Below are 15,000 nucleotides of genomic sequence, written 5' to 3'. Positions count from 1 at the left end.
TTTCCACGCCTGAAACAACACATTCAGTCCATACCGAAGGTGCTCTGTGCTGTGTTTAACGTGTGTGTCTAACGTGTGTGTGTCTGAACACGACCTGATCCAGAGTGTCTCTGTTTTGTGGTGTCGCAGCACGGTGAGCAGTGGCAGAAGAGCAGCTGCACCACGTGTGTGTGTGAACGGGGCCAGTCACTCTGTCACACACACACCTGTCCCCCGCTGGCCTGTGAAAAGGTCAGTGCACCGAAAATAGGACAAGGGACGACCGCTCTCTCTGTTCACTCTCTCACACCTGTTGTTCTAAACGTCCGTGACAGTTAAAAAAAGCCATCCAGGTTATCTGACCAATCAGAGTTTGTTTGTTAGAGTGAATAAGACAAAGAAGGAAGATAAGAGGGAGGGAGGAGCGGGGAAGGGGGGGGGGGGCGAGGGGGGGTTATGGGTTGATTAATTATTAATTCATAGAACATCTGTAGCCTATATAAAATGAAGTTACGGCCAAGAGCAGTCAAATGCTCTGCCACGTACCTTTATCTGCTGAAGACTTGAGACCGAAACGTTGTCTGTCTTAGTTTGTAAATGCAACCCATGAACACACAATATGTGCATTTTGTTCACACATGACACACACATACATACACACACACACACACACACACACACACACACACATACACACACACACACACACACACACACACACACACACACACACACACATCACAAAGCTCTGTGGCTTACTGTCGGAAACGCCTCCTATCCCATGATCCTTTGCAGGGCCAGACCAAGGTGAAGAGGGCGGGGCAGTGCTGTGAAGAGTGCGCCGCCGCCAAAGGCAGCTGCCTGTACGAGAGTACCGTCCGTTACCATGGCGACATGTGGAACGGCACGGGCTGCGAGTTCTGCACCTGCGCCCGGGGTCAGGTGGTCTGTCAGAGGGCCGAGTGCGCCCGCGTGGAGTGCCCATGGGTAGGGCCCAAACTTTTACCTCCTTTCAAAAAATACAATTCAACGGAATGTAGCAGAATTCAGGCACGGATTTTCTCCCTTCATTAAAATTCATTATTTACCAGCACAGTAGGGTACTTGGCCTATATACCGTAGTCGACATGACTTGGGTTTTCTGGGGACAGCACAGATACAAAGATAGACTTTTAGTTTGTGTTAGTTTGATTCCAGCCTGGTTTGAAAAAAAATCTCTAACTGCATGACTGAATAAAATCTCCTTAGAGACAATGGACCGTGTAATATTCCCATTCTTATAATAGATGGACTGCACTTGTGACGGTTGTCTACCATATCAGACTGTTTTTTTTAGTTGAGCAGAAATAAAACCACCTTGACTATTCTGGTCATGCTGCAATAATCCTACATAAATCATGATGTAATATAATAAGAGCAGCTACTAAGTGTTCATTAATGATAAGCAGCATATTTGGCGTGGTTCCAGAGAGAGCTCTCACAAGGTTGCACAGCTGAACAGAGAGCTGAGTCTGATACAATGACAAGCACAAAGGTTACAGTGTGAATCATTTTCCAAAGAAAGTGTCTAAATTCCTGTTTCCTCACAGATAATTGGCTAACCTTTTGTTCCAACCCTAACCCATATCAAAATGCTCCTTCCTTGAACGTTCCATCAACTTGAAAGGTTTATCTCTCTCTATTAATAATGAGAAAAAACATAATGAGTAAGTTTATCTTTTGGGGGTTATCACATACTTTCTCTTGGAAAAAGTTAGTGCCGGAAAAAGAAAAGTAAAGTAAGTAAAGCTTTATTTATAGAGCACCTTTCATACAAGAAATGCAGCTCAATGTATAACCAACTAAAGAAATGCTGTCTGTTTCTGTTGAATAGCTTGTTGGCTGTTTTTAATGGTAGAACATTCTAGTCATTTTTCCGAAGCATTCTATGAATACCCCTGTGCTTTGCCTCTAGTCTCCATTATGGCAGCCACAATCAACCAAGGTCACATAACAGAAACAAACACAGATTTTCCCATGAATGTAAATTAGAGCTATTGACCGGGGAGCTGGAGAAATAGTTCTGTGGATAGATTGACTTTGACGCTTGGGTTGTAATTAAAAGTTTCCTCCTCCGGACTTAATGGTGGACATTGAGTAACGAACCAGAGAGGAGGAGGGAGAGAGATAGAGAGAGGGTGGGGCGGGGGGGGCGGGTGGGTGAGTGAGAGAGAGAGACAGAGAATGAGATACATGTCGAGAGGGGAAAAGGTGGAGAGAGAAAGAAAGAGACTGAGAGTGAGATGGACAGGAGGAGAGAGAGAGAGAGAGAGAGAGAGAGAGAGAGAGAGAGAGAGAGAGAGAGAGAGAGAGAGAGAGAGAGAAAAAGAGGGAGAGAGAACTCATTGAACTCATTCACCTCTGGTTGTTTTCCCATCAGGCAGAGGAGCTGGTGCACCTGCCTGGAAAGTGCTGTCCAGAATGTATGTCCACATCCCCCTCCTGTTTGTACAACCAACAATCCCAAGAGGTATGATGCCAGAAATGTGTGTGTATGTGTCTGCCTGTGTGCCTGTGTGTGTTAGCGACATACATACATATGTACATATGTATTTAGCACCTTCACATTCACATGACCACACCCTGTTCTTATATACACGCTGTGTAATATGTTTGACCTACCTCCTACCTACCTAAGTACTCCCACTCCCCTCCGTTTGTGGTACAAAACGGGCCACCACTACACTCCTACAAGACAGTAGCGCCTTTGGCCCGTTCGCATTAGTTTTCAAGCCTTCCTTTTTGGTCTGGTGTGTCAGTGGTCCGGGTTAACTGATCTCCTACCGCCTCCTGTGTCTCCCTGTAGGGCCCGCAGGCGTACGGGATGGGCCCGCGGCGTCTAGCGGTGAGTAGAGTGCCTTGTTAACACCCCTGTGGCTGGTCTCCGATTTGTGCCCCCACCAGCCTCCACCAGCCACTGCTCTGTGGGTACTAGTGTGGTTGGAGGGTTGGAGCGGTAATGATTGTAAAGGGGATAATACCGTACAGTACATGAAGGAGTGAGACTGGGGAGGGGAGAAAATGGAACACGGGGACACAGGGGAATAGGGGATGGCATACAGTCGGAACTGACAGAAATATCTGGAAAGATCAAGACGTACACATGGGGGAGGGTTTGACATGGAACCCAGAGGGGTAGTTTAGCCCAGAGAATCCTTCTGGAAGCCTCTATGTCAATGTGTAGGAGAAGAAGAGCTTGGGGCTCGCTGATCTGGCCTAACAATGACTAATCCCTGCCTCAACTCACATCTTCTTCTCTTTCACTCTCTCTCTCTCTCTCTGGCTCTGCCTCTCTCTCTTTCTCTGCCTCTCTCTCTCTTTTTGCCGTTCTTTGTCACCCTCTCTCTGCCTCTCTTTCTCTCTCTCTCTCTGTCTCTTTCTGCCTCTCTTTTTCACTCTCTCTCTCTGCCTCTCTCTCTCTCTCCCTTCTCTCTCTCTTTCTCTCGCTCTCTTTCTCTTTCTGCCTCTCTTTTTCTCTCTCTCTATCTCTCTCTCCCTCCCCTTTCTCTCTCTCTATCTCTGCCTCTCTCTCTCTCTCTCTCTCTCTCTCTACTAGAACCTAGAGAAGTGGAGTGAAGGCCCGTGTAGGGAGTGTGAATGTCGTGACTCCAGGGTCACCTGCTACCTGCGCTCCTGCCCCACCTGCCCCCTGGGCACCCTGGCAGTGACCCAGGAGGGTCAGTGCTGCCCAGAGTGTCGCCAGGGTGAGTACCGTACATAGCAACCATGGAACACTTTGACCTGACCATTCCATCATCTCCAAATTTCATAACTGTTATCTGATATCTGATATTATACTGTGTATGTATATTATATCAAATCAAATCAAATCAAATTTTATTTGTATAGCGCATTTCTTACAAGATGCAACTTAATGCGCTTCACATAATAAACATTCTCAGTCAATCAATCAATCAATCAATCAATCAATACTGACAGAGCCGCAAGCAGGCAAAAGTAAAAACCTGTACACTATGTAGCCAGGAAAATTCCCTTGCAGCCCTCTACACATAGAGCGACTACTAGCCAGTTTGCCTACCAGCACCCAGCGGTGGGCCCCCACACCCCCCCCGGGGAGCCCCCGCCGCTCCACACACCCAGCCCAGCCAAGCAAGCACAGACCATAAAAAGGCCCCGCACAAGGACGGCCAAGCAGGTGCCCCGGCGGCGGAACAGACCAAGCACACAGGGCAGCCGGGGGCCCCCAAGGGGAGGCCCAAGGACCACCGGCGCAAAGCAAGCAAGCAAGGGCGAAAAACCTGTACACCATGTATCCAGGAAAAGTTCCTTGCATATTATCGGCGTACACACTGTCCATACATTTTGTGTTATATCTGCATCGTTCTGCATCCAGCATGGGCACAGGTCCTGCCAAAAGAGAATCTTAAGCGCAGTTACGATGCACAATAACAACACAATAAAGATGACAGCAATACAACCTGATGGTGGTCCAGGTACATCCTGGTACCGGTTCCGGTACTGCTCTAGGTGCTACTGGGAGCTGACAGTGCCTCATCAGCACCCAGGTCCTTTTTCCTGTCAACACAAATCTCAAAACACGAGTATGGTGTAATGGCCTAGTGATCCTAGTTCTATAATGTCCAATGTCTCCCTTACGGCCAAGCTCCACCATGGCCATCGAGCGTTGCGTCAGCGTTGCGTCTAATGTGCGTTGCGTCCGAAATTGGGATCAAATGCATTGTAATCAATGAAAGGTGCTCCACCTGCTGCGTTGCGTTGCGTCAGCGTTGCGTCCGATGGCTGCGTCCAAAGTAGACATTCAAAAAAGTTTGATTTTTGACGGTGGACGCAGACGTCACAATGAGACCAATTGTACCACGTGGTACCACGGACAGCTCCAAGTACGACATTCAGCTCTATGTCAATACAACCCAACTTGTGTCCTCAATAAGTTTATTAAAACCGCTAGCAGATGTGGATAAATTAAGCTATACGTACCCATACTTGATGAAAGAGATGTTGTAAGAGAATGTAGGTGCTCTCCTGATCCAGAAATTCCCGCTATGAACGTCTCTGTTAATAACCTCGCGCTTCGCGGGCTCCGCGCGCTCGGTGGAGCATATGACAGTATGACAATTCATACTTGACTGGGGTCACACTTTATTCCCTTATAGATGATCCACAGCTGCTCAAACTATCAACTGCAACTCTGTTGATATGTAACTAGATTTATGGTTAAGGATAGGGTTAGATTTAAGGTTAGGGCAAGGTTTAGGATTAGTGGTTAGTTAGTTGAAATGTTGTTGACAGTTAGTTGAACATCTACTGAACTAGCAACTATCTATTTGGGAATATGTAGATAAAATATTACCCTGATTGGAAAATGTTCTGTATGATGTTGTTATTGTTGTGGACATATTGCAGTCAAGGGTGAAATTACTCCCGTATACAAAAAATGCCAGTGGAGCTAGAGTAGAACGTTGACGTTGACGCAACGTTGACGCAACGCAGCAGGTGGAGCTTGGACAACGGGAAGTTGAAGCAACGCCGATGGCGAGTTGACGCAACGCAGCAGGTGGAGCTTGGCCGTAAGTAGCAAAAGGCGACATTGAATAAGTAGGTTTTGAGGTCTCGCTTAAAAATTTCCTGAGTTTTAGACAACCTCAGGCCCTCAGGTAGGGTGTTCCACAATCTAGGAGCATATGCTAAAAGCTGATCCTCCAAATCTCTTTGTCCTAGCCTCTGGCACTATTAGAAGTTCCGTGCCACTAGACCTTAGGGGTCTAGCTGGTGTGTATCTTATGAGCATGTCCACCATGTAATTGGGCGCATCGCAGTGGAGTGATTTATAGACTAGTAAAAGGATCTTAAAGTCTATTCTATAACTGACAGGGAGCCAGTGTAGTGATCTCAAGACAGGTGTGATGTGCGCTCTTCGTTTGGTCCTAGTAAGGACACGAGCAGCAGCATTCTGAACCATTTATAGTCTATTAATCATTTTTTTGGGGAGACCTGTCAGGAGAGCATTACAGTAATCTAGCCTACTAGTAACAAACGCATGCATACATTTTTCGGTGTCTGCCTGGGAGAGAAATGATTGTACCTTAGTGATGTTTCTTAAATGGTAGAAGGATGTTTTAATAGTATTATTAATATGAGTTTCAAAATTTAGATCTGGGTCAATTATGACACCAATATCAGATCAAATATCAGAACAGTTATGTTATACTGTATTATAATATCACATATTAACAAATATATACTGGTACTGTATATATATATATATATATATATATATATATATATATATACAGTATCTGTTAATATCAGTTTTTTTGTGGACCGTTAAATTAAATTAAATTAAATGAATGATATAAAGCCATTGCTTCTTGAAGAATATAACTTCTAAATGCCTCATGGGTTCAAAATACTTTAAAACGTGGCAAAAACGACCTCATGGATGATCAGTCCTCGTATCCATAACTTAGTCTTATGAATTTGAGAGGTAACACTCCTCCAGACCCGTCCCTCAGTCCTCCATATTCTATATTCTTTTGATATCCGTTTCATCCCCGTCATCACTTTGTGTCACGATGCTTTACCAAATCTCCTGCAAGAGCACTATAGTAGTCCTGATGAGGGAATGGATTCCTATATAATAGCTTTGTTTAAAGCCCTCACGGTTCTACGGGGAGGATTATGATGACACAATACCGAAGGCGACAGAAGGTTCCGGAAGCAGCGGAGGCTGGGGGAGGTAGAAAATCGGAGGACGGGCCTCAATGGAATGAGGAACGGTACCGCACATGGACTGCCGAATGGTATCGCACGCACGTGGCCGTCCCATGCATTACCAATGAGCCCTGTTCTCTGCTTCCTGCCTCCCCCTAGCAGCCTCCCCTGGTTCAGACGTGGAGGCTCAGCACTCCTCAGATGAAGATGTCCCATTGACTTTTAGAGCAGCTTTGTCTCGCCCTGGTGCGTCCCTCGTCTCATGCATAAGAAGAGCCCCCCTCCCTCGGGTCTCTGTCTTTCTCTCTCTCTCTCTGTCTCCCTTCCTCCCTCGTCCTCCCTTCTTTGTTTTCTGCGAGCGTCGTTAAGGTTAAGGTCCCTCTTCCTTGAACATTTATCTATTTTTAAAGTCTAATCGCTTTTCTTAACTCTTCGATGAATAATTCTGTGGGTGGGTACGAGAGCGCGTGGGGGGGGGGGGGTGCATACGCTTAATCTCCTTTCACTGACAGAGAGATAGAGAGAGAGAGAGAGAGGGAGGGAGAGGGAGAATAGGGGGGAGAGAGCATAAAAGAACGACATAAGAGAGGGGGGGGAGTCAAAAAGGGAGTGGGGGGGGGGGAAGAGAGGGAAGGAATGAGCACGCGAGGTGAGAGAGAGGCATGGAATGGGAGAGGGGGAGAGAGAGAGAGAGAGAGAGAGAGAGAGAAAGAGAGAGACATTGAGACAGAGAGAGTGGGAGAGAGAGAGTGGGAGAGAAGGAGCTGGAACTATTCGATTTCTCTCAGGTTAAATACCACGGCTTCTTAGTTTCTCCATTCCCCAGGGCGAGGCCGTTCAATTTGCTTCCCTGTTTTTTACCCTGTGACCCTATCAGGGTTAGATGGTGGGAAAATATACAGTGGTGCCCCCCCCCCCCCCCCCGCCCCCCCCACTCTCTCTCAGAAACAGCAGCACTCAAACATACAGTAATAGCCTCACGGAGGGGGGAGGCAGGAAAAGGCCTTATTCTGAAGAAGGAATATAAAGGCATGTGGAATAATATGGAGCTTCTGTCTCTCATACCCACATAGATCCCTGAGGAGTGCATGTGCACGGGCACACACATACCTATGACACGTGCGTTTCTCTCTCTCTCTCTCTCTCTCTCTCTCTCTCTCTCTCTCTCTCTCTCTCTCTCTCTCTAACTCTTAACGCATCCTGGCTTGCTTATTCGCGGCAAATTGGATTTCCAGCCCCCAGTGAGAACCAGCCTGGGACATCGTTCATTGGCCATGTCCTGATCTTGTTACGCCATCAACCCTATTAATCACACCCGATAGCGAGGACAGCCGGCCTTTCTCGAGGTCGAAGACCCCCCTACCGGTCGGTCTAGCTAGTCTATACCCTGAGAGAGGAGAATGTCAAGGGCGATCCATGAACAGTCTCACCTCAGGTCCTATCAGAGCGCGGGGGCTGTGGGAGTCCAATTCGTTTCGATTCGGGAAGTGAATTTAAATTCCGGGTTGAGACGTTGAAAACAAACGACGGGACTTTTCAATTCCTTTCATTCTCCTGAATTGACTTGAAAGGTACATGACCTTGTAATGGAATTGACCCCTAACCCTGCTCTCGGTCGCGTAGGAGCCCTATGGCCCTTGACTCTCACCCCTAGCTAAATAGCATGTGAGCTACACTAGCTAGCTACTTAAACACTTAGGCATAGGCTACACGGCGCCGGATTTGTCTGAAACGGTGAAGATTTGATATCGTTTGCACCTCACGGCTACACGACTCCGCCGAATTCTTGAGCTGAGCTGAGACGATAACGCTGCGTTTTTCGATAACGATGACACCCACAAATGTATTGTGGTTTACTTAATACTGTTCAGCACTCGAGGTTATGATTTGTTCTATATAGGCTAAATGAAATTATGAAAGCGGCAAGTAACAAGTGTGCGCATCAAAGGTCTAGGCATTAGGCACGTAACATCCATATGCTGTATAAATAAAGATTGATTGCGCATTGCGTGCGACCCAACCATTCAGCGCAAGCCGTAAATAGCCTACACTTGATGAACCTGTGCTGTGATATTATTTATCGTCTTAGAAACATCTTAGCAAGATGCACTTATAACAATTATCATACAGTTTATTATGCATCAGCTCTTTTTATACAACCTAAATTTACACAGATGAATAATGTATACATACCATATCTTGGATGCAGACGTAATGTAAGTGGAGAGGAGATTGATCGGGAGTTGACAATACTACCGAATGAATGAAAATGTATGAATTTCTATTATTTTACGGTACTGTCTCAATTATATGTGAACCATTTCTGGGTCTACCAGTATGCACATGCCCAGTGTACCTGAATACGCAGTTCCATGTGGACAGGGATTCTTTTTGACAATGAGAAAACGCTTGTGTGGCCAGAGATCGAAATTGTAATTGTCGTTGTGTAGCCTAGGCCTTAGGACATCGCCCCTGTTTCTGAGTCAGCTTGACAAACCAATGAGGTTTAGACCAGTGGTGTAGTCTAGTTTTTTCTAGTGGGTACACTGTGATTTTTCCCTCCCAGCCTCATATCTTCATTTCGGAACACCATAAAAATACATCTGCGCTCCCTGTCTAACGTTATATATATATATATATATATATATATATATATATATATATATATATATATAAATGTTATATAAATGCTGATCTGTGCATGATAGTGCTGCATTTTGACATATTTCATGTCGCATCTCCCCCCTTTGATGGTATATGAATGGTCCAAAATTCAAGTGCTTCGTAACACAGACGGGTGAATTTTATGAATGAAAGTGAAAGTTATGTCACAAAACGCCGTAACGTATCCTCACACATTTTTAAGTGGGTATATGGAAATCCTTGGCCTTTCCTAGAGGGTATACGGCATAGTCCTGCGTATCACGTAGACTACACCACTGGTTAAGACTCAAAAGAACTAAAAGCTGACTCGGCTACAGTGGCATTCTCATTGGATGGTGTGATTAATGACCCGTAGGAGCATATCCTCTTATCCAATCAGTGAGGTTTGAATTCATAACACTACTACTACTGCTACTGCTACTGCAGTCTTGCTACAATAGTATTGGCTGACGTTTCGAGGAGTACAGATAATGCCATTTATACTGCCTAGTGCCCACAGTGATGAGGAGAGACAGGGTGAGACAGCGTGACATTCATAGATTGTTAAATTGTATTCACTTGGTTGGTGGACGCGTACCAGGTAAACCATTCTCTTATAGATAATGAATACTTCAGGGATAATGGGAATGCCACTGCAAGCCAATAACATCTTTATTCTGCAGAACACACTTAGCATCTCATTTTCTTCTTGCTACGTCTTTACCAATGACTCTTTTTCCTCTTTCCTCTCTCTCTCACTCTCTCTCTCTCTCTCTCTCTCCTTTCTCTCCCTCTCTCTCCCCTCTCTCTCCCTCTAACTCTCTCTCTTGTACGCGCTCTCGTTCACACAGCCAGGTCTGCGTTAGGACCTACAGCCCAGAAATGATATCTACATTTTCTGACAAGGGTTTATTTACTGAATAAGTCATGACTATGAATGGACCAATCACGGTGCAGTCATCCAGGAGCAGTGCTGTTCAACAACAGCAGGGCGTTCGGTCGGCCGCGCTCTGCGGAGATCTGAAGGATGTTATGAAGCCATTCTTGATTGTGTTGTTTTGTCTCTTTGCTAAGTTTGTGTGTGTGCGAGTGCGTGCGTGCTTGCGTGTGTGTGTGTGTGTGTGTGTGTGTGTGTGCGTGCATGTGTGTGTGTGCGTGAGTGCGTGTGTGTGTGTGTGTGTGCGTGTGTGTGTGCGTGCGCATGCTTAGTGTGAGAACTACTGTATCATAGTTTGATTGTTGATCTATGCGTGTGTGTGTGTGTGTGTGTGTGGTGTGTGTGTGTGTGTGTGTGTGTGTGTGTCTCTCCCACAGTCCAGTGTCAGGGTGACTGCCTGTCGTGCCTCGGGACCCCCAGCCACTGTGAGAGCTGTAAGGACCCCCGCGCTCTGCTACTGGACGGACGCTGTGTGTCTGTCTGTCCCCACGGTTACTATGCCAACGGCAGAGTGTGTGCAGGTATGTACTGTACGGTGGTGTGCAACTGTGAAACCTAGTTAAAGGAATGTTCCTTAGAAGAAGGCCTTGACCTTGGCTGACCTCTTGAGTAATTATGTTAAAGAAGTGGAACAGCCCTTTAAGACACAGTGTGTGTACAACACGACCATGTTTGGATATACTGTATACTGTGGTTGTCATAGTGATCCACGTGTGTGTGTGTGTGTGTGTGTGTGTGTGTGTGTATGCGGATACAGAGAAACAAAAGCCACCTGTCCCTAGTCCCACCACAATGTCCTACTTATCAGCCCTACACACACGCTCCCAACCCTACACACACACTCTCACAGCCTTACACACACTCTCTCTCTCAGCCTCACACACACACACTCTCACAGCCTTACACACACTCTCTCTCTCAGCCTCACACACACACACTCTCTCAGCCTCACACACACTCTCTCTCAGCCTCACACACACACTCTCTCTCAGCCTCGCACACACACACTCTCTCTAAGCCTCACACACACACACACACACTCCCTCAGCTTCACACACACACTCTCTCAGCCTCACACACTCTCTCTCAGCCTCACACACACTCTCTCTCAGCCTCACACACTCTCTCTCAGCCTCACACACTCTCTCTCAGCCTCACACACACTCTCTCTCAGCCTCACACACTCTCTCTCAGCCTCACACACACACACTCTCAGCCTCACACACATACTCCCAGCCCTACACACACTCTCAGCCTCACACACTCTCTCTCAGCCTCACACACAAACACACTTTCTCAGCCTCTCACACACACACTCTCAGCCTCACACACATACTCCCAGCCTCACACACATACTCCCAGCCCTACACACACTCAGCCTCACACACACACTCTCAGCCCTACACACACTCTCTCAGTAAGTAAGTAAGTAAGTAAGTAATGTTTATTTATATACACAATTTTACAACGACAAAACAGCCGCCCAAAGTGCTTAACAGAAAACACTAGTAAAAGAGAAACAACAGATAAAGATACAGTAAAAACAAGGTGCAATACAAAATACAAGTGCAGAAATAAAAGTACCAAAAGTGCAGTGTGGGGAGGCAGGCTAACCTCAGGTCAATGGTCAGGGAGGAAATAGTGTTTTTGCTCATTTTTTAAAAGCCTCTCTCTCAGCCTCACACACACTCTCTCTCAGCCTCACACACACACACACTCTCAGCCTCACACACACTCCCAGCTCTGACACACACTCTCCCACCCCTACACACACTCCCAGCCCTACACACACTCTCTCAGCCCTACACACACTCTCTCAGCCTCACACACTCTCCCACCCCTACACACACTCTCTCAGCCTCACACACTCCCAGCCCCACACACACTCCCAAGCCTACACACACTCTACCAGCCCTACACACTCTCCCAACGCTACACACACTCTCCCAGCCCTACACACTCTCCCAGCCCCGACACACACACTCCCAACCCTACACACACTCACTCACCCAACCCTACACACATTCTCTCAGCCTCACACACACACTCCCAACCCTACACACACTCACCCAACACACACAACCCTCTCCCTGCCAACTCCTCTCTATGACCTCGTCTTAGCATGTAGGTCAGCGTTTGAGCACCCGCAGGTATTCAAGATGTTGTAAACAGGAGTGGCCAGATGCCATAAAGCTATCAGGGAGAGATAAAGTTGTTAGCTTCCGAGAGGCTCCGCGTGGAGAGACATATCGCCACCACGCCATGCTGGGATTTAGGGGTGCCCTCTTTTTATGGCTGTGAAGAGAGAGGGAGAGATAGGGAGAGGGCGAGGGCGTCGGAGGGAAAGGAGAGATATAGGGTGACGAAAATGAGGGAGGGAGAGCGCGAAAGAGAGAGAGAGAGAGAGAGGAGGAGGGGAGAGAGAGGAGGAGGAGGGGAGACACAAACCGACAACACACCCTGTATTCACAGCCTGGGTAATCCTTCCGGTCTCCGGTAGAGAGAGAGAGAGAGAGAGAGAGAGAGAGAGAGAGAGAGAGGAGAAGGAAGGGAAAAAGAGAAGCAATACATATAGAGAGGAGGGAAGGATGGTCTTAAGCAGGTTGTTTCCATGTCCTAGTCAACGACAGCATGTCATAACAGAGCCCATGGGAGGAATGTCCTCCTGCAGACAGACAGACAGACAGGCAGGCAGACAGGCAGGCAGGCAGGCAGGCAGACAGACACACACACACAGAGACACAAACAGACAGACAGGCAGAGAGGCAGGCAGGCAGGCAGACAGACAGACAGACAGACAGACAGACAGACAGATAGACAGACAGACAGAGAGACAGACAGACAGACAGACAGGGAGGCAGACAGACAGACAGACAGACAGGGAGGCAGACAGACAGGCAAAGAGGCAGGCAGACAGACAGGCAGGAAGGCAAGTAGGAAGGCAGGTAGGCAGGCATACAGACAGACAGACAGACAGGTGGACAGACAGACAGACGGACAGACAGACAGGTGGACAGACAGACAGACAGGGAGGCAGACAGACGGGCTGACGGACGAACGGGCGGACGCACAGACAGGGCGCCCTACCTCGACAGGCGACAGGGTATGAATGCAGGCATCACGCCTAATCCTGCCCCTGAGGAGCGGAATGCTCCGGAATGATAATGTGAAGGGCTCAGTAGTAGACGGCTCTCTGTCTCTCTCTCTCTCCGCCTCAGTTCCCCCCCACCCCCCCCTCCGCTCTCCTATCAGCAAGCTTCAATGACAGGGTGAATGAAGGCAAAGGAAAACACAGTAACCCTTTATGTCACAGCCTGGTACAAAGCCGCGTACTTACTGAGGTACTTACTGAGGTTACCAAGTGCCGGGGATAAAAATAGGTTCAGGCAGGCAACCACTATAGGTTCCATTTATTTAGCAGGTAGTTATTAGTGATGCTTATGAATGTGTGTGTTGTGTGTATTGTGTGTTATGAGAAGAGTGTGTGTATTGTGTGTATGAACATGTATAGGTGTATGAGAGCTGCCAGCTATTTTAAAGACAGGCAATTTAAAGACTTTCCTCTCCTCCCTCTCTTGATTCTTACTCTCTCCCTCCCTTCCTCCCTCCCTCCCTCCCTCCCTCACCCTCCCTCTACACATCCTACATGTCTGTCTTCATGTCTTTCTGCCCTCCGCCCTCTCATCCTCCCCTTCCTCTCACCTCCCCTCCTCCCTCTCACACTCTCTCTTTACCCCCCCCCCCCCCCTCTCTCCCGCTGTCTCTCACTCTGACCTCCCGCTCATCACTCACCACCCTCCCCTTTCTCCTTCTAACCACTCCCCCCCCCCCCCCCCCCCCCCCACACAGCCTGCCTGTCCTCCTGCTCCACCTGTGAGACGGCCTTTGAGTGCACCGCCTGTGGGGGGTCCTTCCTAACGAGCAACAGGCAGTGCGTGGCCACCTGCGAGCCGGGGTCCTACCAGGACCACACACAGTGCCAGCGTGAGTAGCTTCATCACCTCCGCAGTCCGGCGGTCCCTCATTGGTCAAGGGCTATGGTCCTTCCAGCCGGTTACACAGCCGCCACCCAGCTGGTTTCCTGGTTCCCATGCTGTGCCGTGCGGCGGCCCCCCCTAAGAGGTCCATTTTGGAGCTCAGGTTGTTCTTTGTGACCTCCAAACGAGTCGGAGAGACATGTTTTTGTTTGTTTTTTTTGGTAGTATTCAGCAGTACAGCGTATTCAATAGAGGTTCCCCTGGTAAGACTCTGACTGTATCTGATTTTGTTCGATGTTATTAATAACCTCGTCCCCTGGCTCGAATTGCTAAAGCTGTCTGCCGGTTGAGATAAAGGAATGAGTGGTATTATTCTAACAGAGAGATATTCTGTTCCTCCTAAAAACCTGAACCTTGTATCCGAGGCTGAGGCTAAATGGACTTCGACGACTGGATTCTTTCAAAGAATTCTCCCCAAAAGCCTGGGAAAGTAAAGAAGTGAGAGTAGGGTGCACGCACACGCACACGCACACGCACACACACACACACACACACAATACAAACAGACAAGACAGACAGACAGACAGACAGAACAGACAGGCGGGTGTTAAGGCTTCGCATTGGCTCGATGGCATGAATAGAAAGCGAGCGTCTGCGGAGAGTTACTGAAGACAAGCTAATCCAGGCCTGACAAGTCAACGGCCGCAAAACGCTCTCCCACCCCACCCTGCA

The 15,000-nt window shown here is 47.9% G+C and overlaps 1 protein-coding gene across 1 annotated transcript in view; it reads left to right on the top strand.

Annotated features, from left to right (window-relative positions):
- The window catches only part of fras1 (Fraser extracellular matrix complex subunit 1), a gene marked incomplete at both ends in the record, with an annotated part of 186,542 nt that overhangs the window by 62,214 nt on the left and 109,328 nt on the right, over positions 1 to 15,000 (top strand). The window contains 7 exons of the mRNA XM_080531535.1: positions 130 to 231; positions 775 to 966; positions 2,399 to 2,488; positions 2,825 to 2,863; positions 3,575 to 3,722; positions 10,669 to 10,812; positions 14,141 to 14,275. Of these exons, the coding sequence (XP_080387661.1) occupies positions 130 to 231; positions 775 to 966; positions 2,399 to 2,488; positions 2,825 to 2,863; positions 3,575 to 3,722; positions 10,669 to 10,812; positions 14,141 to 14,275 (850 nt within the window). The remainder of the gene's footprint in view (positions 1 to 129; positions 232 to 774; positions 967 to 2,398; positions 2,489 to 2,824; positions 2,864 to 3,574; positions 3,723 to 10,668; positions 10,813 to 14,140; positions 14,276 to 15,000) is intronic.

This window comes from Nansenia antarctica (assembly GCF_963989245.1).
Source record: "Nansenia antarctica genome assembly, chromosome: 5".
NCBI lineage: Eukaryota > Metazoa > Chordata > Actinopteri > Argentiniformes > Microstomatidae > Nansenia > Nansenia antarctica.
The sequence above is the reverse complement of the archived record's forward strand: the minus strand, read 5'-3'. Positions and strand labels throughout refer to the sequence as shown.